Source organism: Passer domesticus, chromosome 2 (genome assembly GCF_036417665.1).
Source record: "Passer domesticus isolate bPasDom1 chromosome 2, bPasDom1.hap1, whole genome shotgun sequence".
NCBI lineage: Eukaryota > Metazoa > Chordata > Aves > Passeriformes > Passeridae > Passer > Passer domesticus.
Window position 1 is genome coordinate 107,872,647 of NC_087475.1, and position 27,129 is coordinate 107,899,775.

Below are 27,129 nucleotides of genomic sequence, written 5' to 3' on the forward strand. Positions count from 1 at the left end.
GCTGCAAGGCCGAGATGTTTCAGCCCTTCCTGTCTCTCTCTGGACTGGGTCATTGTATCAACAGCATTACTCACAAGCAACAAGGCAAATTTGCACCCCTCCCTGCACAACTGCTTGGGAAGGGAAAAAGAAATACTGTGAAGAAAGCAATCTAAACTTTCTCAGGATGTGGAAAAGCCAAGCCCAAGGGTATTGCTGGAAGCTAACTCCCTGGAGATTATGAATGGAAAAGAAAACACACACTCAAAATTAGGATTTAGTAAAAAAACTGTAAGTACTACCCCCATGGGACAAAACAATTTTTCTTCCAATTATGGGCAGAAAAGTGTCATTCTTAGTACTTTTCTACACTACACTGCTTTATCATATGGAGAAAAAATAACATGAGAAACAAAATCTAAATCTCCACATTAATACCAAAAGATTTTTTTCCAGCATTGATTAATTTATTGGATTTACTCAACTGGGTTATATCACATCTCTTAGTACCACATTTTCTATTTTCATATATTTTTCTCCCAGAAGATTCAGTGGCCTGACTATTTCTCTAATGCCTACTAGGAAAGATTAAAATCTCTAATACATAGCAAAATCAGATATTTTCCTTCTGGAAGACAAGATATCCTGGACAACCTGGACTCAATGCACCTAGAGAGCACTGCTGGAAGCAAGGACCTGCCTACAAGGACACAACAGGATACACACAGGCCCTTTATTTCTGTCACTTCAGTTTTCTCTTTTTAGAAACCTACTTTTTTTTTTTTTTTTTTTTTTTAAATTTACAAGTAATTCTGTTTATCAGTGGAAGCTCTTGTCTAGGGAATTAAAGGGCTATTTAAAGTCAAAGCTGGAGTCATCTCAGGATTTTATCACAGAAGTTGGCAAGCGGCGCATTAAAGCACTATTTGCATGCACGTATGTATGTATGTATGTTCATCTTGAAATAGAGGGCAATATATGACTACATGTACCCCAAGAAGAAATCTGGAGTATTCTTTAAGTTTTTCTGCAAGAATAAACCCTAAACATCTATATTTCCACATATTTCTATTTGATTCTATTAGCTAGAGCTAATGACATATCTAGAACTAAAGTCATATAAACAGAAATTATCTTGTACACATGAAAATATGTGTGGGTCTGGTTTGAGATGTTTTAGCACAGAAGCCATTAGCAAAACCACCTCAAAACAGGTGAGTTCACACAGGAAGCAGAAATCCGAAGTCCTGTATCAGCTTTCTACAGGCACATATTTTCCAGGGGGGCTCTCTCCTCCTGTACTTCAAATTGCAGCTGATCTCTGACTTGCACTCCCATCAAAATGTTCTCCATGACAGAAAGAAGTGGCCTCCTTCAATTCCTCTTCACAAAAGTAAACTCTCTCTCCCCATAATCCTCTGTAATTCCTGTAATCATGTCCGCTACCTGCTGTAGTTCCTCTCCTGCTCTACAGCCCAGTGCTGATGGCACCCCATATGACACAGGGCAGGCTCAGAGTCTCTCCTCTAACCCGGGGGGCTTGGCTCCACCATCGTGTCTGTCAGTGCTCTGAAGAAAAGGACACAGAGTCATGCAGAGATTGCTCTTGGCTCTTCCTTTAAGACAATTCTTCTTCAAGTCAGGTAAGAGTCAATTGCATTTCCACATAGTTAGTGGTTTGAGAATGCCACTGGGAAAAGATATTAATATTTTTATGAATTCATATTTTTATTTCGTATTTTAATGAACCTCATTAACATTTATTATTCTTTCATATATTTATAATTTCATTTTTATATTCTATATTTTTATGTATCTCCCAGTGGCTTTGTCAAATTTCTACCTAAAGTCTCAGTGGCATTCTAAAACCTCTACCTAGTGTCTGAGAAAAGTTTACTTTGTTTGTTGTACATCCTAATCATTGCTCTATATTCTCCCTTGACTGTAGTCTCTTATCTTCAACCAGAGCAGCAATTTAGAGTCCGAAGATGTAGAATCTTACATTATTTAGGGTTGTTCACAAGCTATCTAACCCTTAGCATAAAACATTTCATAGCAATTTATAAAGTTAAAATCAAACATTAAGGAACACTTTAACTAAAAGACTTATTAAACCTCGAAATACTTCTCTTGGAAGATATTTGTTTATTCCACAGAAGGAAATTTCTACCATTTCAGTGGGAACGGCAAAACCCCACAATTGTTTATACTTGCCCTATTTTTAGAAGCAAAAGTTCTAGCAGTGAAGATGGTGAAGTAATACTTTTTTTCTTGAGTCAACATTATTTACACTGTAATTATAAATATTGAATAAACTCTCAATTTCAAAAATAGAATGCACCATATATGTGTATGCCAGCAGAAAAAAAATGCTTTCTTAAGCAGCTAAATCATACCAAATCTGAACTAAAACAAACAGTGTTTTGGGAATTATAAAAACAGACCCACTTCTCCAAATGTCTGCTCAGGGGAATTTACTCTGAGAAACAGCTCCAAGCCAATTACTTTCTCAAAAGGATATAAATACTTTTAAGTCTAAAACTCTCCCAAATATTTTGGCAGGAAAGGCTAACAAATGTCTACCAATATGACCAGTTAGAAATACAAAATTCTAACTATATGAAAGCTGTGCCTGCCCAAACCCACTCCATAATGGCATGAATTGTGCACACACCATCCAAACAGCCACTATACACAGTGCAAGCAAACAAAGCAAAGATATTGAACTGAGCTTTCCTGTGCAACCCCAAGAGTGAAGTTAAACCATGGAGCAGAGAATTTCCAGCTAATTTAAATAACTTGTTAAATAACTTGTTGTATTAACCACATAATGCAAATTAGGCCAATAGAAAGTAAGTTTATGCCTATTTTTTAGCAGTTAACCTCTCAAATTTTCAGACTTTAAAAAGGTCATGACGAACAGAAGAAGCAATTGTGCAGTTTCCAGGAATGTCTTCCTTCTTATATTAAAGCATCAACCTTTCAACTAATACAGGAAAGTCTGAGAAGGGAAGATCTTGAAGCAGAAACCTCATTTTAAACACAAGGAAAAAACATCATGACAACTGTTTCCAGGAAACCAGAAATCTCTTCCAGTTGATTCAATCAGCTGCTTACGTAAAACATTTGTGATTTCCAAATCCGATCTTTCTCAATGGCTCTGCCTTCCCTAGTTTTAGCATAAAATTTTTTCAGGTGCCCATACAATTTTCTAGGGTTAATTTTTACCCCAGGTTCTTCTGTTGGCTACATTAACATGGAAAGCTGTGTAGAAGGGAGAGGGAAAATATCTGGGCTGCCAACAGAGACACATACAATATTCCTATTAGGAATGAGATTATTCCCATAGATAGAAGTGCTACTTACATGACAAAAAATAAAAGCATAATAAGCCCTTTATATGGACTGTTACGCACAACAGTTATCCCACGACAGAGAGTTTAATCTTTCCCAAATTTAATATCAGATTAACATTTCTCACAGAAATTTGGTCTGCACAGCACAAATACAAATGTGTCTGAAGACTCAGAGTCCACATCTCACATGATCCTGAACAGTCCCAAAAAGCACTTCACAGCAAATCCAGCTGGGAGACTGTGGCAAAAACCTCAGCCTTGAATAGTCAGACGAGGCCATGCAGAGTAATCTCTACAGCCTGATGCTGTATGTCCATCACAGGTCTTTACACCACCTCTGCTCCCTTACTGATTTGTAGGGGACAGGACCACACCGGAAGGATTTCCCCTCAATGCTTCTCATTCTTGGCAGACCACCAAATAGCTTCTATGTGAACCTTATGAACTCGTGTCTTTTCTCTTCCTTGACATTGGGATTTCTGCTCTTCCAGGGAAAACTCAACTTTTGCCTAGGAAACAGCCAACTTACTCAAGGAACTAAATTTCTCTAATTACAATTTTTCAGTTTCTCATGTGGCCAGACTGCCACTGTACAAACACTGCAGTTCTGACGACAGCCAAATCAAAACATGGCTGGGCAGTGCAGGCAGAGCAACAAATCCTCTTTCCAGTGAAGCAAATAGGAAAAGGATTTCAGCTCATGATTACTACTAAAAGTTGAAATAAGATTTATCTCCTCTGGCACCGAAATCAGTCTAGAAGGTAGGACACTCAGCTGCAAATTAGGAAGAGATGGGAGTGCTAAGGGCAGTGGGAGAGGGGAACTGTTCACAACAGAAGAACCCTAGCCAACAGCACACTTACCCTATTGATGACAAATAACATTGTGACAAACTCCCTGAAAATTCTAAAATTAAAATATCAATCCCAGGAAGCACTAAATACCAAAGTGTAAAAATATTCCTGAATAATTAATCTGAGGTCTTACTATCAATTCAGGCCAAACAGAATACATTCACCTTTGTTTGACTCAATTACAACAGCACAAGTAGCTACTTGACTCCAGGTGCATCACTTGGAGACAGAGCAGGACACATAAGCTCTCTCTCATCTCACCAGTGCAACCACTCTATGCTGGGACACTCAGAGCTGTCAGGGAAACACACAAGCTTTCTCTCACCCCAAGTCTTCTAATCTCTTGTTCCCAACATTATGCCTTCCATGTTGTCCAAGAAAGTATTCCTTTGTGTTTCCATCAAAGCCTAATGAGTTCTCCTAGTTGCTGCTCTCATCATCACAGATTTCTCACTCCCAGGTTAATTAGTCCAGAAAGGAAATAAGACTTACTAAGTGAATTTCAAAGTTATCACAGAATCACAGAACATTCTGAGTTGCAGGAAAGCACCACACAAGGATCATCAATCCCGAGTCTCAAATGAACAGCCCATATGGTATGGAGCCCTCCACCTTGGCTCCAGTAGCACCATGCTCTAACTGAGCCATCTTATCCCAGGCTGTGACGCGATAAAGGACACCAGAGAATGCCAATATTTATTATCCCTAGATAGGATCAGTCAGCTGAAATAACCAGTTGCTTAACAGAAATAAAATTTAACGTATGCAACAGTTGTGAGAGTATGCTTTCCTTTTACTCCATGATGAGACATTGACCATGTTACTCAGGCCCCCAGGTGCACATTTTCTTTTTCTGTATATTTTGATGGAATAATCATGCAGCTCAGGAAGGGAGGTGAACACATGTCAGTGGGCTCCACATGAGCTCCAGGCAGTGTGTGCCTAGGATCTGGGCTCTCTGGAGCTCCTGCAGACAGACAGGAGCAGGGACATTCTCCCTAGGTCTGTATACTGGTGTCCATGTTGTCTTTCCGTGAGGGTCTGCCTCCTGGTTTGGAAACAACTACAAGCTTTCACAGGAGCTATTTTCACTTTGTGGTTACTGTGAACCAGGAAGATGAAAACACCTTCCAGTGATGGAGTGACTGTTGTGAACAGAGTACCAGAGAGGGAAAGGGAAAATCAGATGGAGAGGGTGTCCACATGAGCAAGAAAAGAGCACGCTTCAGACCAAGTCATTTGCAAAGAAAAAGAATGATCAGGAAGGAACTTGTCCGGGACCAAGAGGAACAATAAATCAGGGAAGCCTGAAGAGCGAAGGGCAAAATCAGGAGGAACTTGTAATCAAGATCACTTTAGGACTGGATAAAATATAACATAAATCATTCTCCCACTGTGTTTCCTTATCAAATTACATTAACAAACTCTTACAAAAACAGGCAATCTGTGTGATCCACACTTCATCAGCAAGGACCAACCTGCTTAACCTCTGTTTTAAATGAGAAGTGGGAAACTTTCTTTTGTCAACCACTACACTCAGATACATTGTTTTCCAGAAGTAATTTATCAGACTGCAATATGTCTGATAAATTATTTCTGGAAATATGTCTCCTCCTTTTCCTCTGCGGAAAACCCAGATTAGTAAGGCTGGGCCTGCAATCCTGTTCTTTATTTTCCAGTTCTGCCTGTCCACTTCCTTCTCGCAAGGCAAAGTGACGCAAAGCACCAAATTCACTTAATTACCACCTCCCAGGATGCTCACTGAATATGGTCATCAAAAAACAATCTAAGTGCTTTCAACTTGAAGCTGCAAGACTTTTAAGCCTTTCTGGGTGAAAAAATACTGGTTATCAACATGCAAGCTCTTGTTCAGTGTGGATGCTGCCACTAACTTCAATCCATCTTAAGGAAAAAAAAATTCAGACAAACCCCCACCATACATCCTCTTAGCTTCTAGCTTAACTTCTTTCCCTGACATCTTGCTATGCAACAGACTTTGAGTGCAGCTGCCACCATGCTTTCAAAGCAAACAGCACTTTAGTTAGCAGAGCAGCAGCTGGGAGCCACAGAAGTGAAGCAGGCAGGCACGTGGCATGACATGATATGGAAAAGTCACCTAGAAGCATACCAAGTCTACTTCTCAGACTTGGAAACTGAGAACAATGTGCAGAGGCAAAATTCATGGGTTGGTGAAGGATAAGGAAAGGATAAAAGATAAAAACACAAGCATGCATTCACTACTTCAGAGGCTGCTGAAGCAGCTGCCTGACCTTGGGCTGGGTAGTCAGTGTGGCAAGGCAACAGGAAAGCACTCAAAACGTCCAAGGCAAAAAGGAAGTCATTCTCACAGTGTGATCAGAAGTGATATTTTTTTTTCTTCAAATTCTATCTTTTATAGGAACCAAGCTCTGCATATTGGAGGTTTGAAGACCTTCTCTGCATCCCTGTGGTTATGTTACCTCTCACAGACACTTTACCTTCCTGTCTGTTATGTCAGCACAATTCAGAGTAATGACATCCTTGAGCATGTCAGGGATAAAATAACACAGACAGGAGACATCTGTAGGAACTAAACAATGCACTGTGACTTGAAAACCAAAGCAAACATTTTGACAGGCTCTAAGGACCAGGCTGTCAGCCTAAAAAGGAACCTTTTATTGATTTACAGGGACCTTGAGGTTTCCCTGAGGAAACATGCTGTTCTGCGTATGTTTACATTTTGTGAAATTAAGGGTCCCCAATCTACTCTTTCTAATGACATTTAACTGTGACACCATACCGCAACCCCAGCCTGAACCACCTCAGCCCACAGTTTGCTTCCTGCCCTGCTCTGCCAGCACAACCCACCCTGCAACTGGTGGCTTAAGGAGCACTTGAGCCAGCTGTGCCAGGAGCTCTTGGGCCAGGCAAACAGCCCTTCTGCTCTTGTGCATGGAAAATGTTGCTCTTCTTCCTGTGGAAACCACGGCTTGCCCCGTACTGTGCTCAGGGCAGCAGCACTGCTGGCTCACTGCTTTCTGATCTGAGAGTGTCAGATTCTTAGAATCACAGAAGAATTTGGGTTGGAAGGGAGCTTTGAAGGCCATCCAGTCCAAGCCCCCCTGCAATGAGCAGGGACATCTTCCACTAGACCAGGCTGCTCAGACCCATCCAGCCTGACCTTGAATATTTCCAGGGATAGGGCATGCACCGTCTATCTTGGCAACCTGCTCCAGTGTTTTACCATTCTCATTATAAAATACTTCATCCTTATATATAATCTAAATTGACCCTCTTTTAGTTTAAAACTGTTATGCCTTGTTCTATAGCAACAAATTTTCAGGAGAAGGAGCTACAATCTCCCATTGCTCAGGGTGAGTGAGGTATTGCAGCAGCAAGACTTACACTTTTGGCCAGCATCCAGGAGAAAGCTCCTCAGAAACCATCACCAGCAGCCATCTGTAGCCTTGAGAAAATAAAAAATTCATGTTGCAATCTCTGGAAAACCTCTGGAAATCACTGCCTATTGTATTTCACCAACAATAGCTCTGACAAGCACATCTAGGACACAATCCCATGACATTCAGCTCCTCTAGGGATACAGTAGCACTGACACATCCTTTTAACTACATTCAAGTTTCTCTTTACCACATATTTTAAGAAGAAAAGTTCAAGCTAATGTCATGACAAACAAAAACCATTGTGGCTTCACAATTAATCTAAAAAAGGCCACATGTACTAAAGAGTGCACTGAGTCACAACTGCTTTTCCTAAAGTAAATAGTCATACATTTAGAGTTCATGGATAACAGCTTCTCTCATTGATTTATAAAATCTCACAAGCACTGTGCTACAAATGAAAGAAATGGTGTGGCCTTATGTTCAATATCCTTTATTTGGCTTCTTTTTGTCCAAGGAAATACAGAAAACAAGACGGACAATGTATCAGTAGAACACATAACTTTAGATAAAAAATAATTAAGCAACACACATGACACAGACAATAAGTGTAAAAATAAAGAATACACTGTTTTAATTGACTGAAGTTATTTTCAAATCTGAACTAAACTGCAGCTGCTGTGGTCAAAAATACTTCTGTAAATTTATCTCAAAAGTTTTGTTCAAAACCTTCTTTTAAAAAGAAAAATTAGCCCAAAACACCCTAAAAGTCCCATGAAGTCCCATTTTCTGTTCAGGAAGGAAGCAAAATATAAATTAAAACTACTAAAAAGCCCAGCTTTTAATGACACATTTCTGGTATCTCAAACAAGTAGGAAAAAATAAAAAAAAGGGACCAGTTGGTGTTTTGGTTGGATCAGATTTTTTTTTTTTAATTAGAAAAAGTGAAAGGTACAAATAAATAATTCATATTGCATCTACAGTAGTAGAGCAAACACCACCCCTCACATCCTCAGTAACTCAAGCAGACAGACACACTGAAGTTTTTACCAGACTCTGGATAGGCCATGGCTCTAGAACCAGCAAAATACCTGCTCTGAGCACCGAGTCCTAAGTTTTAAATCTCCATTGCTGATTTTTCAGTTTGACAGTTGGTACCCTTAGTAAACATATGACATAAAAGGCACAATCCAAAATTCTATGCACTCTGGTATGAAGGAGTATTTCAAATGCATGAACAAATGCTCATCAAAGCCAAAAGGAAAGTAAATTATTTATATATTGTACAAATTACTTACAATTCTTTTTCCCAAATTGTGGGTGCTACTGCCTTTATTTAGTCACCTACTTGGAGACCTATTGCTCTTCCCCAATAATTTTGCCAAATGTGTGGTTTGAGCCCTGTGATTTTGAGTCCAGCAGATCTTTCCAGAGAAAAAGGAGCTATAACAACTGGTTAAGAGAAGAAAAATCATGACAGGAAGAGAGTGATGAACTCAAGAGTTGCTGCAAGTGAAATTGCAGACTGATGTTGGCAAAAATTAAATCCCTCTCTACTGCAAGATCAATTAGGCACTGGAAGAGAATCCCCAGAGAGTCTGCAGAGCTTCAACCCATAGACATTTTCGATACTCAGCTGGAAGAAGACAAATACATTTTGCCCAGCAGCAGTACCAAGAGTGGCACGGGCAAAGAAGGTTTTGCCTGACAAAACCTCCTCCTCTGCAGAGCAGCAGACGAAGTGGTCCCTCCAGTCCTACATTTTAACATTAAGGGCCTAGACCAGATAGCAAATGTTGTGTTAGTAATTTCAGTGATCAACTCGGCTTCCAGACAGGGCAGTGTATATGACGTCTTCTCCTTTTTTTGCTGCTTCTTTCCAGCCAGTCAAGTCACTATGTGTAATGTTCTCTTCAGACTGATAGCTTCTAATGATCTGGTAGATGGATGGAAATGCTCAGGATCCTAGGAAACACAAAAACAACCCCAGGAAAGGATGAGTCACGGCCATTCTGTTGCTGTCTCAGGTTTTGCTTAGTCTAGTTGCTGTTGGGACAGGAGGAAGAGAAATGCACAACGGAGAAAATGGGGAGCAACCTGCCCTTTGGTGAACAACTTCCCTGCTTTTTTAATTCTGGAAATCACACACTGCAGAATTCAGAATGTGACATAAAGAATATACAAAACCCTGAAATTATTTGTAAACTTTGAAAAGTAAACCAACTTTCCTCACTAGTAATAAAACACCAGTTATTAATTAACGCACATATATTGAGTGTTTAAGTAATTTGATATTTCAGAGTATCTTTTATATGTTTGAGATTCAGTCTACAACTCTACCTTTACATGGCTTTGAAGACAATAATAAAATATATGGCATCTTTACTTTTCATGTAGAGGAGTATGAAAGAGGTTCCTTATCTAATAACCCTTCATTCAGACAAAGTATTTTGTAAAGTACTTTGGAATCTAGTTTATAAATAATTTTTATCAAGGAAGTGAATGAAAAATAATGAGGCAACTGTTCACATATTACAGGAATGCTATTTGTTCTCCCTTTCAGCTGCCAGCCATTTTATTTCCTTGTTATATACAAAGCCCTATTGTTGGAATAAAAAGGAGAGGGAAGGGCCAGAAAATTACTTCGTAATGCAATATGAGCACAAAAATGATGCACAGGATAGGAGCTGTACTAGTCACATATACTAAAAGCCTCCCTGTTTGCAAAGAACGGGCTTTGTGTTCCTGTGACATAGCCTCCTTTGGATGCACAGGACAAACTCCAAGGTATTCCCTACACCACTACCTTCATCCTGTCAGTAGCAAAACAGTGTTTATTTAATCCTTCCAGACAAAAACAGCAGCCATGGCCTAGGAGACCAGAATTCACCCATATGACCTCCCTCTCCTTCCTCCTCCTGCCACTCCCCTTTCCTGGCTCTTCTAAAAGGAAGGCAGGATAAGGAGTATGCTGTTCCCAGAAAAACATGACAGGGAGAACAAACAAAACACCAGCCATCTCTCTCCTCCACAAAGAAAACAGACAGCACTAAAGCATGGAAAGTTTGCAAAGTGTGCCCATCCTCCCTCTATTTATGATACAGACCAGAGGATGTGCCAGGCACATTTCTGTGAACAGAAAATTAGGTGTAATCGCCAGGTAACAGAAGCGGTCTTAAAATAGTGTGTGATTAAATCCAGAAAACATCTTGAGTTGCAAAATATTTATGCTTGCAGGAAACCTGATGGACAGCCTGATGGCAGAATTACCCTTTAACTGACATTTTTGTCATGAGGGTTGTTTGGTTTTTTTATTACTCCCCTCAGTAGCTCTGTTTAGGTCTGTTTGTCTATACTGTTTTTACACTGTGGCATTTTTGGGTTTTGGGATTTTTGTTTGTTTGGTTGGCTTGGGTTTAGTATTAAGAAGGGTAAAGGAATGACGCTGTTGTATATTCACTGCATAGTTTTTGCTATTTTTCAGTAATTCAAAATAGGACAAATCTAATCTCCTACTCTCATTAAGGCCACACTTGAGAGGAAACCACGGCTACTTTAGAATGAGCCTTGACAGCTGGGACATGACTGCCAGAAACCCATTCCTCTGAGCAGAGAAAGTATGTTATATCCATCTTCCTTAGAAAAGAAGGAGTTATATCCTGAGTTTATAATCTGAAAGTCTGGTATTTAGTGGGCTTCTCCGGAAATTCTCCGAAAACCAAGCTGCTACTGTATTGTTCTCAACTACTGAGTCTCTCACTAATAAGAAAACAGATATCAAAGAAAACACTAGAGAAACATGCGAAGTCATAAGATAAAATAAGATTGTTGTAATTTTTAAGCTAGAGCTTAGAAACAGCCTTCCCCAAACTGAATACAGACTAGAGAATACTGCTATAATGACTCTTCCAGAATTAATTACTATGTTTACTATAAACAAAGAAATGAAAAATATAACAAAGTAGTTGTTCTTATAAATTTTCTCAAAAACTGGAATTCCTGCATAGTATGTATTTCCCAGCCTTCCAGGACATATTTGGCCACCAAAATTTGGGTTTCTCATATCCACATATTATAGCTGATCAGCCAAGCTGCTATTCTACACTTAGCAGACCTGATTCTATACTATTTGTAACAACCATCAAATTCAAAAGGGAATATTAAATCTTATAATATTCAATCAGGGAATCTTAAATTCTTATTCAGGGTATTCAGTGATCTCCAGCTTGTAACAAAGAGGTATTTGAACGTGTTTTGGAGTACTTGTCTAACATATTAAGCACACTGAGTTTCAGCATTTCTTTAGAATACAGACAGCAGGTTGTGTTCAGACACAAACAGAATTGTAGACTCACTAAGGTTGGAAAAGACCTCCAAGATCATCAAGACCAACCTTTGACCAAATACCACCTTGTCAAGTAATCCATAGCACTAAGAGGTAAAGTCAATGCTGCTTACATCTGAGTTCCATAAAATCTCCACTTGAAGGAGAACCTGAATGTTTTGATTTCCAAACAGGAAAAACAGATTTCTATGGTGTTGCTTTCTGCAGAATGGAATTTTTAGTCTGGCCTACTCTCTTCTTCTATGACTCTTCAAGTTTTCTTCTTCCAGGTTAACCTATTCTGTTCAGCTTTCTTATCTATTCAGTATCATATCTGCTCAATTAGAAGCCCCAATTTTTTCCCCCCCTTGTTATATTTTTTTTAAACACAAGTATACTATTTGAATATTTCTGAATATTCACATGGCAAAACCTGCATAAGCTACCCAAGAGAGATCAATATACCAATTCCTAAAAAACAAACCAAATTTTTAAAAAAGCCACCAAAAAAGCAACATTCTGGCCTTTATATACATCTGTGAAGTAGTCCTTCCTCACAGGCTACCACAAGCCTCCAGAAAAAATGTATGCATGGAATTTTATCCCCCTGCAGACTGATATGTCCTGAGAATTAACTATAAAGCTTTTTAACTGGCCAGGCTGAAACACGAGTATCCTGCAAGCCATGAAATAAGCAAGTGATGTTACGGAAAGCATTAAAGTGAAGAGACATAAATGACAGGTAACTCACAGGAATTTATTCAGGCTAATAGCTTTTATTTTGCTTCTACCCAGGTACTTGGCTTCTTAACTGGACTGCTTTATCTCAGTGTGGTCTACAGTTAAACTTGATTAGCTGAGTAAGGAATGAAAGGATGTAACTTTTTATCAGATGAGCAGTATTTAACTTTTTATCAGATGAATATTATCAAGAAACTTCAGGCATGGGAGAATTTATGCCTGGTGATTTTTTTGCGGTTTGCTCATTGCACTTACATCGAATGATAGGCACAGCTGGGTTTGCCTGCCTACTTGGTAGAGGATGAGAGTTTTCCAAACCTGTGTGTCAGCACTTGCTACAAAGCCTGCTCGGTTTGATTCCAAATAAGTCACTTATCCACAATTGTTGTGAAGACACTTCACTGGGGACATTTTCAGGGAGAGCCAAAGTCTGTGTATGCTCTGTAACAGGTACACAAGGCAAATGCCTGAGGAATGGGACATTGACTTTCAGCCCATACTGGTTCCCAAGTATCTACCATAAAGAGGAAGGGAACAACAAAATAAAAGCAAAGCAAAACCTAACCATACTTTCAAATGCAAAAGCACTTTGATGAAACTTTGTCAGAGAAGGCTCCCCAGACACCCAGATAAAAAGTTACTGTTTTACTTTAAGAACTGAGTATCTTGACAAGCCTGGAAGGCTGTGCTTGTTATCTGGTGCAGAATGAAAAAAAGTGCTGAACCCCAGACAGACCCTGGTATTCTTGAGCCAGTGCTATTAGCTCTCTATTGTTAGCTCTCTCTTGTGGTGTTACAAACAACACTTTGAAAAGTACATGCGTGGGCGCTCCTCCTCATTCCACCCAGTCTGAGGACAACAGAGAGTAAAACCAGAAAAGGGCTTTCTGCAAGATATTATTTGGGTGAACTAACTACAACCAATGCTTTAAAAAGCATAAACATATTTTACAGATGATCAAGGAAAAAACAAGTCACCACAAAACCAGACTAGGATCCAAAGATAAGAAGTTTAGGGGATATCCTCATCATAGTACTTGTGGAGTGGTAACACACTGTAAGTACAGTGTTAAAAATTACTGTAACTCCACAGATATTTGAAGGATGCCCAGGAAAGTGAAAGTGGAATCCTTTACAAGATAAACTGTTAGTAACCCTTAGCCACCAGCAGAAAAGAGCATCCTGGGAGAGGGGGAAAAAAATCAGATGGTGACAGAGGGATCAAACTGCACCACCACTGAAGTTTTACAGCAAACTAATTAATGATGCCTTCAGGGAAACAGGTGTAAATTAAAAAGACATACTACACATTTCACTTAGATGGTAACATAGGAAGGAATATGATCAGGTGGTTAAAATTTCTCTGGATAAAGTAATGTTGCCTTTATTCAAAACTGATCCAGGTCAGTGCAATACATTTTTGAAACTCAAGGCCAAAGAGCGACTGAAAAGATACTAACTATAGCTAATAAAAACTGGACTACATTAAATAAACAGAGACTTAATGACTTTCAACCTCACTGCAGAAATCACATCCTCCCATCACAGTTGAACAAAACCCATAAAAAATGGAAAGGAACACAAACAACTGATGTCATTCAAATCCTGGTTTTCTTGATAAACTTTAATCCAACAAACACCCACTACTAAACACTGCTCTAATTTATGTCCTCTGCTCCAGCAAACAGGGATTTACATTAAGTCTTGACCTTGTGACATGTTGGCATGCATGTGGGGCCAGGAATCTTGACGTCTTCCCAGGCAGCAGGACATGAGACGCCATTTCTCTTGGACACACAGAGGGACTTAAATCTTTGAGCCTTTAGCTAAGGAAAAAGAGTCACAGTGCTTTCAGTTGAAACTGAAAGCACAGTACTTTTCTGTGTCTTATGCTTTCCTTACAAGGCAGGGGAGGAGGATCTGTTTCCAAATTTGGGATATTTTCCAAATAATGGATACTGTAGGCTCTGTTGCATGTGCGGTGTCTCCACACCAGTAAATCATGTCTTACATTACCCATGTCAGGGCACAAGGATACACTAAATGGCTTAGTGTTTCTATCTTATTGTAAAGGTTTTGTACTTTTTTGGCAATTTCTTCTGGGCAGCTTTTCACAGCACTTTTTTTTTTTTTTAGCACAGCTAACAAACTTTATTTAACTTCTGGATTAGCTAACTTACTCTTTTACAATACTTATCTTAATTGTATTTAGCTGTGGCCTGTTAAGGGCAGTCCTTTTTTTAATGCTTGATAATTAGCACAGCTGTAACTCCTTAGGGGTGAGATTACGTTCATCACTATCTCTATTCTCCTACATTCCATCCATCTACAGCTTAGGGGTTCCAAGCCTGATACCTAGCGTGTGGTGTAGGGTGTAAGAAACCTGCTGCCTGCTGGGGATGGCCATGTTACAAATTACTGCTGAACCCACATGATCACATTTCCCAGAGAACTACTAATATCCATGGGCCAGAATCATGCTAGGACATGTTAACATCCTCAGCCTACTCCAAACATGAACAACCTGGTCTTATCAGGCAGTGTTGCACTGAGTGGCACCGGTCCAGCTTCGGGCCCCAGCGCAGACTCAGCATCCCAGGATGTTTCTCATCTGCCATGCAAAGAAGGGGCTTTAAAACACTGCAAAGCAGCACCTGTGCTTTTTGGCACTCTCTTCTCCTGGTCAGTCTCAGATCTGCTCCAGGGAGTGATCCCAAAGCTCTATTAAATCACCTCCATCTCAAGGTCTCTCCTTCACAGTATTCTTAGTACAAGCTCATTCATGTTTGGAATGGTTGTTCTAGAATAAAGATACATTTTTATTGTAAGAATTTCACCTTTTTCTTCTGGTCCTTTAAAAAGCAGTATTTAAGAACAAACTTCTTGCACTTTAAATTCCAGGTTGGTCTGAAAATTCAACCAGAAATTTTATCTTCTGAGTTGTTTATAGGATCAATGAAAGCCTCACATACATTTTACAATTAAGACATTATATCTGCGGTGCAGTAAGTGTTCATTTCTCTTTCTTCTCAGTGGAGACACTTGTGTCTCTGGTAGTAGCAGATTCATTAGGTCAAACCCTCTTAATAGTAAATGCTATAGGTCTAAATTCACAAGACAGGTGTGATACTCCTTGAAACATTTTTTTATATCATATTATTGCCCTAAAGTACATCACCAGGAACTGAGTAAATATGTGTTGGTGTTTCTAAATATGTCAGTGGAATTAAAGCCAGACATGGAATTTAGATTTAGTTAAACAACAGTGAAACCACCAATGACCATCAAATTTCTGTGATTTCTGAAGCTTATGGTATCCCTCCTGTCACCCCCCACCCCCCAGTCTTTTTCTGTTCATTATGTTACTACTAATTAAGACTAGAGAATTGAATTTATCCATGACCAGGTCAGTACAACTTAGAGACATTACACTGATTGCAACTTCTCCTTAACTCATCATTAGGAAGCACACTCGTGCCAAATTTGAGCACACTTCGTCATCATATTACTGTTTGTCTTAAAAAAAAATAAAGATGGTGCCATAACCAGTAGAAAATGGTTCCCCTGAAGGGACATCACTCTGCATGAGTGGGTTCCTCACCAATGTTTTTACTTCATCTGCCAAAAATTATCTGAGCATACTACACTTCGTAGGCTTCCAGGAAAATGTGAAAGATGAGCGAATTACTTCTGCTGAGACTGCTACTTCCAAGCAAAGAAAGAGCAGCATGTTCTGCTCTGCTTGGATCCTTCCCTCACAATTCTCAGCCTTGGATTGGCCCTTGGCAGTGGGAAAACAGCTCTTAAACTTACATGCAACTTGAAAACTGTAACCATATTACTATGATTATTTATTATTACTAAGTTGTCCAGTATGACACTCTCATACCCCCAAATGATATCCCAACAAAATCTTCTTCTCTGCAGATGATCAGACCTTATTATGGGCTCTAGGAAAACCACATGTTTCCACACATTGGTAACTCACCACTTCAACTCCTCCTGCATAGGATCTTCCTCCAGAACAGCATAATCAGAATCAGAACTATGATGACTACTAAAAGCACCGCAATAATCACCAGCCAAAGCAATGATGATACCTCTTCTGTGAAAAGAAAACAACAAAACATCCACAGCAAATTAATCTCATTGTGAAAAAAAGCAAAATGAGCCACAAGGATGTCTGATTAATGACAGTGGTTCCTCTGATATGGTTAAAGGTACTGTTAGGATAAATGAAAGAGCAATTGCTTAAAAGATAAAATAAACCTGTGTATCTTCAAAAACAAAGCTACTTGTCCACACAAAATGTGAAGAAAAGATGTGCCTATGGCAAAGAACCATTCCTATACCTGATACAGGGATTGGCATACATACATAAGCAGATCTTCATACAAGTCTTAACACTTTCAGAAGAGTTTTCTTGTTCACCCAGAATTTTATTATTCTTACTTTTAAACACTTAACACTGTTGAAAAGGCAACATTAATTTTAACAAAAAAAAGATAGGCTATGATTTGCTGCCTGCAAATAGCTCTACCCAACAACTGAGTGTAAATGTTCCTCCCTGCTTAGACATTTCCACTTCATTTGACTGCTGTTAATCAAAAGGCTCATTTCAATGTTCACTGACATCAGCTGGAAAACTGCATGACTTGAAATTTATTTGACTCAAGCCAAAACGATCATGTCTTTTAACAAAGATATGTTGAACTATTCATTTGAACTTCTTGTCCTCTAAAATATATGATTGTTAAAACAACAAGCTGTTAGCTGATTTTTTATCCACTTAGCTAGAAATAAAAACAGTTATTTAGTATTCTGTTTTTGAGATATGCATTTGCTTTTTTAAAAGACCAAAACAAAAAAATACTGGAGACAGGACAAAAAGATTAGTGTGCTTTTTCAGAATTGTAATGTAATTCAGAATTAAGAACTAAATTGCTTTTGAATGTTTAGAGAGCAGATATTAAAAATCAGATCCTGCTCTTTACTACTATCCCTGTAACAATCACTTCTTGAGCATGTAATTTCAGAATCAATCCACAGCTATGAGCTGCTTTTCCTGTCTTGCTAATTTACAAGTGGTCTTCAATTTAAGGCTCTGGATATAGAGACACATGAATTTTAGACCACTCAAGTCAATGCTCCTGTATGAACTAAAAATGGTTCTTCAGCTTTTAATGTTTCAATTTCTTATCTGAAGAAACAGGGTGAAAGTCTTTCCAGCAGAACAGAATGTTGTAAGATATTCAGATGTTACATTAATATATCTAAGATTTCTGTATAAACCAAACATAAGTATCTTCAACTGACCCCCTCCCTGTATGCCTGAAAGTACTGTTCCTGTCTGAGCATTACTGCAGTGGATATATGCCTTGGCAAAAAATCAGAGAAACTAAAACACCATGTACATATTACATACAACAAAACATGTAGTAAGTTGAACCGGAACATTTGATTCAGATACAGTTTGTTATGAATTTCAAAATTTCCACGTTCATCAAGCAACCCACAGAGTTTCTACTCATCATTCAACTCATGGATATCAGCTGACATATTTATATTTATTTTTAAGCTGTTAAAAAAATAATGAAGGCCGAGGTGGAAACCTAAGTTCAACTTGTTGCACAATGGTGCATGCTGCATTGTGTCTCTAAACCCCTTATCTCCCTAGCTGATTAGTCTGGCTTTTTTCCCCACTTGGACAGGACTCCGGTATGTTACTATCTCAAAGACAATAGTGGATGCAAATAGGATTTCCTAACATATAAATATCTCATTCCCTGCTCTTCCCAGAAGATTTCTATCCAAATATGCTACTGTAAAACATGGAAACCAAGAGAATGCTAACAAGTTGCTTGTACTTCTCACCTACCTCCTTTTATTTTCACAGGCATTTCAAATGTTTCATTTGTGTTGCTTACTCTGCAGATCAAATCCTGTGCACTGATGCTCTGAATATTGTAGATTTCCAGTTTACTGGTGATGGACACAATCCCGTTTTTGTGCTTGACTGTCTTCTCTGTAGGAGTGGAATTGAACAGGTTGTTCCAGGTGATGGTGGGCTCTGGGAGGCCATTAGCATTACAGATCACTATCAAATGATCTTCAGAAATGTTGTGATGGACAGATACATTGAGACCTTCCAACACACAAATGAGACAAGTCATCACCACAGTGAGTACCTGGTCGGTCATAAGCAGTAGTAGCAGCCTAACCATTACAAACCAGAGCAAAGCTTACTGGATTCACCCTGAGCCCAGTGGCAAGGAATGCAAGAAGAGTTCCTTGGGTCAGGTCCCCTCCATGACTCAATACTCCTTCCCCCACACTGAAGTAATATACCCCAAAGATTTCACTCAATCTAAAGTATTAAAATAATCTGTTAAGTAAAATAATTTATTGGTCCTATCTGCTAATTCCCTATCAATGGTGAGGTTTGGGAGAGCAGCTCATAGCACTGGGGTTGTACCTTGCACCAAAAGGAAACTCTAATGGGCAGTGTTGGTTTGCCCACATTCCAGCTGTGACTGATCAAAGACTTAAAAAGATTCCACTCCTTGCTTTTCAGCTGCTGCTCAAGGAGTAACAAACAACAGCCAAAACAACCACAATAATCTTGAATATGACCCACAGCGTTTTGCTTACAGCAGCAGTGCTCTGTTTCTACATCATGTTCCACCAAGGGATGCTCCCATCACTGAAATTCTTGAATCTGCTCAAGGAGAATGTGGGTGAGAAAACACCTCTTATTTCACTAGAGATATATCCCTGCAGAGAACCTCACCAAAAACACTCAGGCAGGTATTTCCTGAGAGAGGACCAGAAGGGAAAACATTGAAGAGACACTTGTAACATCCTGAATCATCCATTCTAGTGTCCCAAAAAGTTATGCTTGTCTTGTTGAGTTCCAAACTTGTGAAATTCATTCTGTCTTCATAGGGCTTCTGAATTCTTAATCCGTTTGTTTTACTGTATGTAGCTATATTATCATGTAATTCTTCTGAGTCCTTTTGCCATGTCACTTGCAGAACATCCATGGGTTTTGTCAGGGCACAGCTCAGAGTCACACTGTCACCCATCCTCACTTTTGCGTGTCCAGCCTGCGGAATGACTGCAATGACAGTAAACAGTTAATGAAATGGGCAGATATCACACACATTCAGAAGCCTAATGTTGATTGTAAGGCCTGGATTACCCACAGACACAATTCCTCCAGTTACATATTATTTCTGTGGCTTTCCCCTACAAAAAAGTCCATCTCCTGCATACTCCTAGGAATCAATGAAGTTATGTTGATTTACATTGGCCGAGGCTTTACCTTTCTTCTAAGCTACTTAAAAGACAAAAAGACTTACCTATTTTTGTACCCATATTTGCAGACTTTCCTCTTAAGTTTTACTAAATCAGCTCATGACTTCCTATTCTCAGCAAACACTCAATTTTTTTTTTTTCCTGAGAGCTAGAGGAAGATTGAATGAATAAGAGAAGTACACGCCAAGCCATTATCAGAGAAGTAAACAGCAAAATGCCTTTAAAAGGCTTTCTTGTAGTTTTAGAGTTCACGGCACACTTGTGATGGAGGGAAGTCCTTTTGGAATGCCCCACTCTTGGAAGCTGTCAACTCAGGTTAACAATGGTGTCCAGTGTCACTGTAGATACAGGATGCTTTTTGTCCTTCCCATCTCTAAATGCTGCTCCAGGAGGATTTGTGTCACAACTACCAGCTCCATGTTTTTTTCTCAGCTATGTCAGAATGTAAGTCAAGCAGCACCAGCAATCTGTATTTCAGCTATATTTTTGTCTCTTACTCTGCTGAAGCCTCAGAAACCTGAAACCAGTTCCCCAAACAATTTCAAGCAGGTTTCAGGAAATTCCACTTACCATTTGCCTTTCCAAGCCCAGAATATGCCAAACACAAAACCAGAGCTCGTAAAGTCATTTTGGAAGAGAAAATCTGCTTTGCCTAAAGAAAAACAAGAAGAGATGACAGATCATCTTCTGGTGATATTGTAAATTCAGGGTGCAAAAATTAACAGTAGATTTTTCATGTGAAAAAAGAATGTAGTTCTGGGGTCAGACAGCAAGACTTGACAAGTTTTACTGCCCTGTTTCCTACAAGTGAATTGTAGACCTGCCTGGAACTGAAGTTGGTGTTATATTCAAGAGGATACATAATTTTGGAAAAAATACCTCTGCAACACACTCTACCCACTGTTGAGTTTTTTTGCCAATGCCTGCAAAACTAGCTGAAGCATCTTGTGACCGTCTTCTGTCAAGAATTTAAGCAAAGCCCAACCTTTTAAAGATTTTCACAACATTCAAAAATAAAAGAGACAGTCAACTGAAAAGTATTTTCTATATTATACAGGTTAAAAAAGAAGGGTTGGTAAATAAATCAATAAATAAGAGGAAGAAAAAAGTATTTAAAAACAACTTGCCAACAAACTTGCATACACACTGCATACACTCACAACCTGCATTTAAATTTTAAACACACTGTGCTAAAACAACTCCTGATATAACTCTCCAGTAAGCAAGAACAAATAGAGAGCAAGGTGTTATATGTAGAATCAGGAAACAAGAACATATCAGCAACAAGCCCAATGAAAAAAGCTTGTGTAGTCAGATATTTGAGCACGGCTGTACAAAATTCAGATATTGCCACAAGCATGCAGAAATCAAGGGCCAGCATAGCAAGCAGAAACTACCGAGTCACAGAGTTGTTTATAAAGCAGGGGAACATGTTCCGCACAAGCAAAGTTTTCAAAAACAATCCTTTGCTTCACTGCTTTAGTACCCATTAAAGCCCATAGTGCACCATTGCACATACAAGAATTCCCACAGTAGCTACAAGAATTCCCACAATGAGGAACGAGGCTGTACCGTGTAGCTGTACCGGGCACAGAAAGAAAGACGTCCCTTTAGGTCACAACTCCAGTGACGGGTGCTGCAGGGAGCGAGGGACGAAATACCAAAACGAACAGAAAAAGAAGAAGAAAAAAAAAAGAAAAAAGAAAAACAAAAAGAAAAACAAAAAGAAAACCAAAAAGGCGTTAAAGATTGTGGCAAGTAAAGCGCAAATCCTTTACTGCGTCTCCCATTCCTTTACTGCGTCTCCCAAAACCGCACTTCGGAGCGCTCCTGAGCCACAGGCTGTGCCGCTCCCTGGACAAACCGCCCCCCACCACTTTCTGGGAAGAACCTCCCTTAACTTCAAAGAAACCTTCCCCCTACTGCCGTCACCTAGGTTTCCAAAGGCAGCTTCCGACTGAGCCCGGCAGCCGGCGGCTCTCCCGGGCAGGGAGGGAGGACGGAGGAAGGAGAAGCGAGCCTCGGGCGGTGCCTCCGGGCGGGGACCCGCGCCCGGCACCCCCTGCCCATCTCCGCCCGAAACCCTCCTCAGACACAGGAATGCGCCCGGGGAAGGCAGGGATGGTTACTCACGGCCAAGTACGTGGAAACACGGAGAAAGCTGGAATAAATCCGTGGCGGGCGGAGGCTCCCACGCCGAGTCGCCGTCCTTGTCCCAGAGCTGAGCTGGTGTCCCATCCGGCGCTAACCTTTCTCTCAAGGGTATTCATAACACGCCAGAAACAAATTATTTTCGGCTCTATCTCTTAGAGAATTGAGAGTGGTCTTTTGCTTTCGCTGCTGCCTTCCTGTTGGGTGGGGAGCAAAAGGGGCAGCAGCAGTGACGCTGGACAATCTGTGTTGTTTTTGTGTTAGATTAGGATCTTGCGCTGATGAAACTATGGCAGGGATAACTTATCAGGCCTTCTTGCAGGCTTGACAGAAACACCCATTTCTATCTGATTAGTTAGAAACAGCATTTTTGGTGATCAATACAGGACATTCAGTGCCTGCTCTTTCTTCAAGTGCTTTCATACACAGGTACACGTTCATACACTGCTCACACCACTTGCAATATTTATCTTGACAGACACTATTTTAAATTATCATTGCTCACAGCAAAAATCAAACACCACAATTCCAACCCCTTGCCAAAACTGACAAAGATGCCTACATAAACCCTGAAACTCATTCCTATTTAGGACACAGATGTGTGTGAATATTTGGGGCAATGCTACTGAATTGTCTTAAGGAAGAAGGTGATGTTTGCATCTTTCCCAGGTCACCCGGGCCCACCATGTGTTAACCTCATCTGTCCTGCTGCTCTCAGTACCTTGGTGCACAAAGGAACGCCTTTTGACCTGTAGAAATAGAAAACTTCTGCTGTCCCCAACAGATTTGGCCCAACTTGTGGCTGGGGTCTGGAGATCAGGGCAGTGTCTCTTCTGGATGGGTAGAGCTGTACTTGGAGACACCTTCCCCACCACTGTGCTGCATTTAGTGCTGCTGCGTTTTGCCTATGCCAACTAACTAACCAAAGCCCCTTGGCTTTTCAACAAAATTTCAACTTTACCACTACCTTTATTTCTACCTTTCTTTTTATCTCTTAGGATAAATCACTATGTCTTAGATCACTTAAATTTCATTCCACCAGCCTTGCCCTTTTTGTTCTCTCTAAAACAGGCCAGCAACTGACCCACCAGTTGTTTGAGACTGATGTAATAACACTTCACACTCTTTTTGTTTTAATGAGAAAAATGTGTTAGCAAGTTTCCTGTGCTCACGTGCCTTCACTATAGCTGAGGGGATTTTAGAGGGAAGTCCAAATAACTGCACAGATTAAAATAAATGTATCCAGTAGTGCCCCGTGCCATCAAAGCAACAAAAGGAGGGAAATCCCAGTGATATCTTCCTGCTCTTATTTCATGAAAATAAAGGGGATTTTGGAGGGATTTGAGTGATATATTACAGTAACTCACATCTACTGAGGTGGAAAATTGCCTGTATTTAGGCAAATGTTATTACTTGTACAGTGGGTTGGAGAAACCTAGAAAAGAAAGAAGAAAATGATTAATGGATCTGAAAGACAAGAGGGCTGCTCCTTTGGAAGAGAGGGAATAAATCAGAGCTGAGCAGGGAATGGATGATTCTGAAATAGTAGGCAAAGACTACAGGTAACCTCAGGGCAGACAGAGGGAAATAAAAATACTCCAGCCAAACCAGCAATAGTGGAAGATTCAAATTATTTTTATATTTAGAGTAGAAAAAGGCACAAAAATCCCCTTCTGCCTTATTCTATGTTCGAATGTCAACTGTTTCTTTTTACAGGAACCTGTCTCAACTCAGAAATCTTTACCAAGCTTTACAAGGTTCTTTGTATGTTATGTTCTCTGGAGCTGGTGGTAGCCAAGGTGACATGGACTCTCAGGTATTATAAATCCTTCGAAGTTAGTGAGAAAGAGAGTAAGTACAGAACTCTTGTCCAAAAATTCAGAGAGGTCTTTGTTCATATTTTTAAATTTATTTACCTGTAATACACCCTATATGCTGGTGGAAGAAGCAATTTAAAATTCCTTCTGTCCTGAATGAGATTTATTTTTCATTCTTTCCTCGGCCTTCTGTGTGGACACATTTCACTATTAATATATTTCTTCATTCTTCCCTTGATTTCTGGACTGCTTACTTATAAGCAGAGCCATTTGAACCACTAGCCAGCGAAACCTGTACAGGCTTAAGGCAAATATATGTTACAGCTGGTCCAAGTTGTCGTTAACAGCAGAAAGGAAAAAAAAAAAAGGGTGAATGGAGTCAGTGACATAGATTCTAGTAAAACCAAACACAGTAGGTTTTACAGGATGGCTTCTGGAGGTTTATATTAGAGCATCTGTTCTGCTGATTGAACTCCCTTCTGGCTTTCATCATTGAACTCCCTTCTGCTCACATCAAGTAGCAATATCCCTCTTAATCATCACGCTCAGGCCTCTTCAAGTTGCAAATGCTTATATGGATCTACTAGAAGGACTAACCTGGTTCAGAGGATCTGTCACCAGCTGTGATTTTGCTGGTGATTTGACCGCTTGATCACAAGTCAAGCCACATCTCTGTCTCTCAAGCTTACTTCTGTAAAACAAGAAAAGGTTAAATTGTTTAAAGTTTGATATCCTGCCAATTTCTCCAGCGCAAACTGCACAAGATTTCTCAGTGGGGAGAGTTAGATGTGGGTGGGGATAAAAGCACAAAAAAATTCTGGAGTTCATTTCAGTGTCAATTATCCATGTATAAAGGGAGACTGGATTGAGAAAGAGGAGCACAAAGGGGAGACAAAGACATGGAGTGGGTGTGGAATTGGAAGAAGAAGAATGTGATCTTGGTAGTGAAAGTTTTAGTCCATAACAGGGCAGACAGAGATGGGTGGCGGGAGGGCACACAGGTAGTACAGTCCCTGCTGCAGCAGGTGGTAGGAGCTGAGGAATGCATAATTGTTAAGGTGTTGTATGTAGATTTGTTTTAGACACACACACAGACACACAGAGAGTGTTACCTGTTATTAAGGGGTCCTTAAGTGATTTTAGCTTTAAAGAAAAATCAAGAAAAAAGCCTAGCAGTGCTGCTGGGCTTGTAGTATTGTGAAACGCTGTTTCCAATGCAATGTGTTTTTTATACAGCTGCTGCTGTATACAGTAGGGTATAGAGGAATAGAGTTTATGGTAGAAGCAATGAAGCCTCAAGTTTTAAATGTACAAATGACTGGTATCATAAAAAGCATTGTTAAAAAGTGCCAAACACTTAAAGAACAATGCACATCAAATTACATACCCTACACACACACCTGTGACTGTTAAAAAAGGAAATTGTCCAGAAGACTATTGGCAAATAGGTTTTGCTGAGCTGCCATGGTAAAAGGGCCACAGGTATATATTGGTACTGGTAGATACCTTTTCACGATGGCCAGAAGCTTCTTCTAAGTGTGCTAACAAAGCTAGTAAGATTTGGTGAAGGAAATTGTTCTGAGGTTTGCAGTATGACTAAGAATGTCACCAGACAGAGGTTCACATCATTGCTGAAATAGCAAAAGCCCAGCTAAAATGTTAGGGGTAAAGTGGGGCTTATACATTTCATGGAGACCTCAGTTGAGTGGGAAAGCAGGAGGTATGAACCAGCGTCTGACAGAATGTATTAAATCCCATGGGCAGGTGTTGTCTTCTCTCCGCAGATACATTTATTTTGCTGGCAGCATCCATGACACTGGACATCACAGCTCATCCATACCAACCAAGAGATTACCCCAAAACCTGGACTGAAGAGCCTCTCCAAGAAAAGTGGAAGGGACCATATCAAGTGTTGCTAACCATCAATACTTGGTGAAGGTGCAAGAAGTAGATTTGTGGCTCCCCAACTTAGGATGGTTAAAACAACTCTTTGCACTTATTATGCTGTTCTTACTCATGCTGTTGATTACTTATTGCAATACATACTGCTGTATAGACTAGGCCAATACAGTAAGTGGATATGAGACTTTGAAGAAATTATATTAAAGTCTCAAAGGGGTAATTTTTTTACCAAACAAGTTATATTATTATGAATAAACTGATGTTTATAATATGATTTGTTGTTATTAGGAATTAATTATTGTTGACTGTGTAACCTAGCATACTGCTTGTATCATTTATTTCCCAGTTTTTGGTGACACAGTGTCTTGGTTTAGAAGATAAATGTCTGCAAAGGAAGGCGTGAACCTTCCTGGAATGCAAAGATGACCCCTCCTTCAAAATTATTGTAACTTTGAAATTACAGAGCTTTGAGGCAAAAATACAGGAAAGGAAATAACAGTTCTTTACTAGAAAATATGTATGTATGTAGAGTGTAAGAGAGCAGAACAGACAATACCACAGAAGCAGAAGTTTCGCACCTGCTGAGCGCCACGTTTCCCCTCTGGTGTAGTTATGACCACAGACAGCAAGTGTACCATGATCTCCTCAGCTGGTGCCGGGAGGGAAAGAAGAAAATTTCAAACTCAGGGGCAGCGTTCGATCTCAGCACTACCAAGGAGCAGCCGGCAGAAGGAGGGGAAGCCAGCACATTTGACTGTAGTGCCGAATTGCAGCGTAGCAGTGTCCTGGAGCCAAATGCACAACTGTCCCACAGCACTGCGCGACCACTCCCTCTGCTCCACAGAAACGGCAGAAAGTGGGGAAGGACTCTCCCCCCCCAGTGAAGTTTTGGGCTCACACAATATCCCCAGTGTTATAAATAAACATGCAATTGTTGGCTTTCGCTATGATATATTGGGTTTTACAAATTATTTTGCTATAGTAGATTTTGTAATCTCTTTTTAACTGCTTTTAATATAGTATAATTTGCCAGCCTTTTATGGTTGCTCTAATCCCTGCGTAGATTGTATATTTTAGTGTGAAAAAACAGACTTTAGGCTTTTGCAAAATATTAAAATAGAGGCTATGTGCTGTGTATTATAACATTAACTTTTGTGGAAGTAATTGTGAAATAATAACTAATGCCTTTATTTTTGTAACTAACTAACTAACCAACCATAGTGAAATAGCTAATATTGATTGAAAGTACTTGTAAAAATGGCTAAGATGTCTGTATGATAGAATAACATTGAAAAGAACCCGGCAAATAG

General features: G+C 39.8%; 1 protein-coding gene and 1 long non-coding RNA gene across 6 annotated transcripts; one reads left to right on the top strand and one right to left on the bottom strand.

Moving 5' to 3' along the window:
• Window positions 1–8,044: 8,044 nt before the first annotated feature.
• LOC135294799 (OX-2 membrane glycoprotein-like) lies at window positions 8,045–23,533 on the bottom strand. Of its 5 annotated transcripts, none has more exons than XM_064410525.1 (7): window positions 22,083–23,517; window positions 21,522–21,585; window positions 20,520–20,601; window positions 19,423–19,749; window positions 18,511–18,777; window positions 16,621–16,737; window positions 8,045–9,532 (listed from the first exon to the last, which is right to left on the bottom strand). In XM_064410525.1, exons 1-6 carry the CDS (start codon window positions 22,217–22,219, stop codon window positions 16,625–16,627), a joined length of 990 nt encoding a protein of 329 aa, XP_064266595.1. In that variant the 5' UTR covers window positions 22,220–23,517; the 3' UTR covers window positions 8,045–9,532; window positions 16,621–16,624. The 5 variants fall into 5 exon arrangements, with proteins under 5 accessions (XP_064266595.1, XP_064266600.1, XP_064266599.1 ...); XM_064410530.1 differs by lacking the exon at window positions 22,083–23,517 and adding an exon at window positions 21,882–21,971; XM_064410527.1 differs by lacking the exon at window positions 8,045–9,532 and adding an exon at window positions 15,219–15,432 and having other exon boundaries at window positions 22,083–23,533.
• LOC135294804 (uncharacterized) lies at window positions 21,958–27,108 on the top strand. Its single transcript, XR_010356822.1, has 3 exons — window positions 21,958–22,088; window positions 23,817–23,916; window positions 25,702–27,108. It is a non-coding gene; the product is annotated as an uncharacterized LOC135294804 (long non-coding RNA).
• The last annotated feature ends 21 nt before the right edge of the window (window positions 27,109–27,129 follow it).

Coding starts and splice junctions, on each gene's coding strand:
- LOC135294799 (XM_064410525.1), bottom strand. CDS start 22,219: ATGAATACCCTTGAGAGAAAGGTTAGCGCCGGATGGGACACCAGCTCA. Junction 19,750..20,519: donor TGGGCTTGGAAAGGCAAATG/GTAAGTGGAATT, acceptor CTGTCATTGCAG/TCATTCCGCAGGCTGGACAC. Junction 18,778..19,422: donor TACCTGCCTGAGTGTTTTTG/GTGAGGTTCTCT, acceptor GTGTGTTGGAAG/GTCTCAATGTATCTGTCCAT.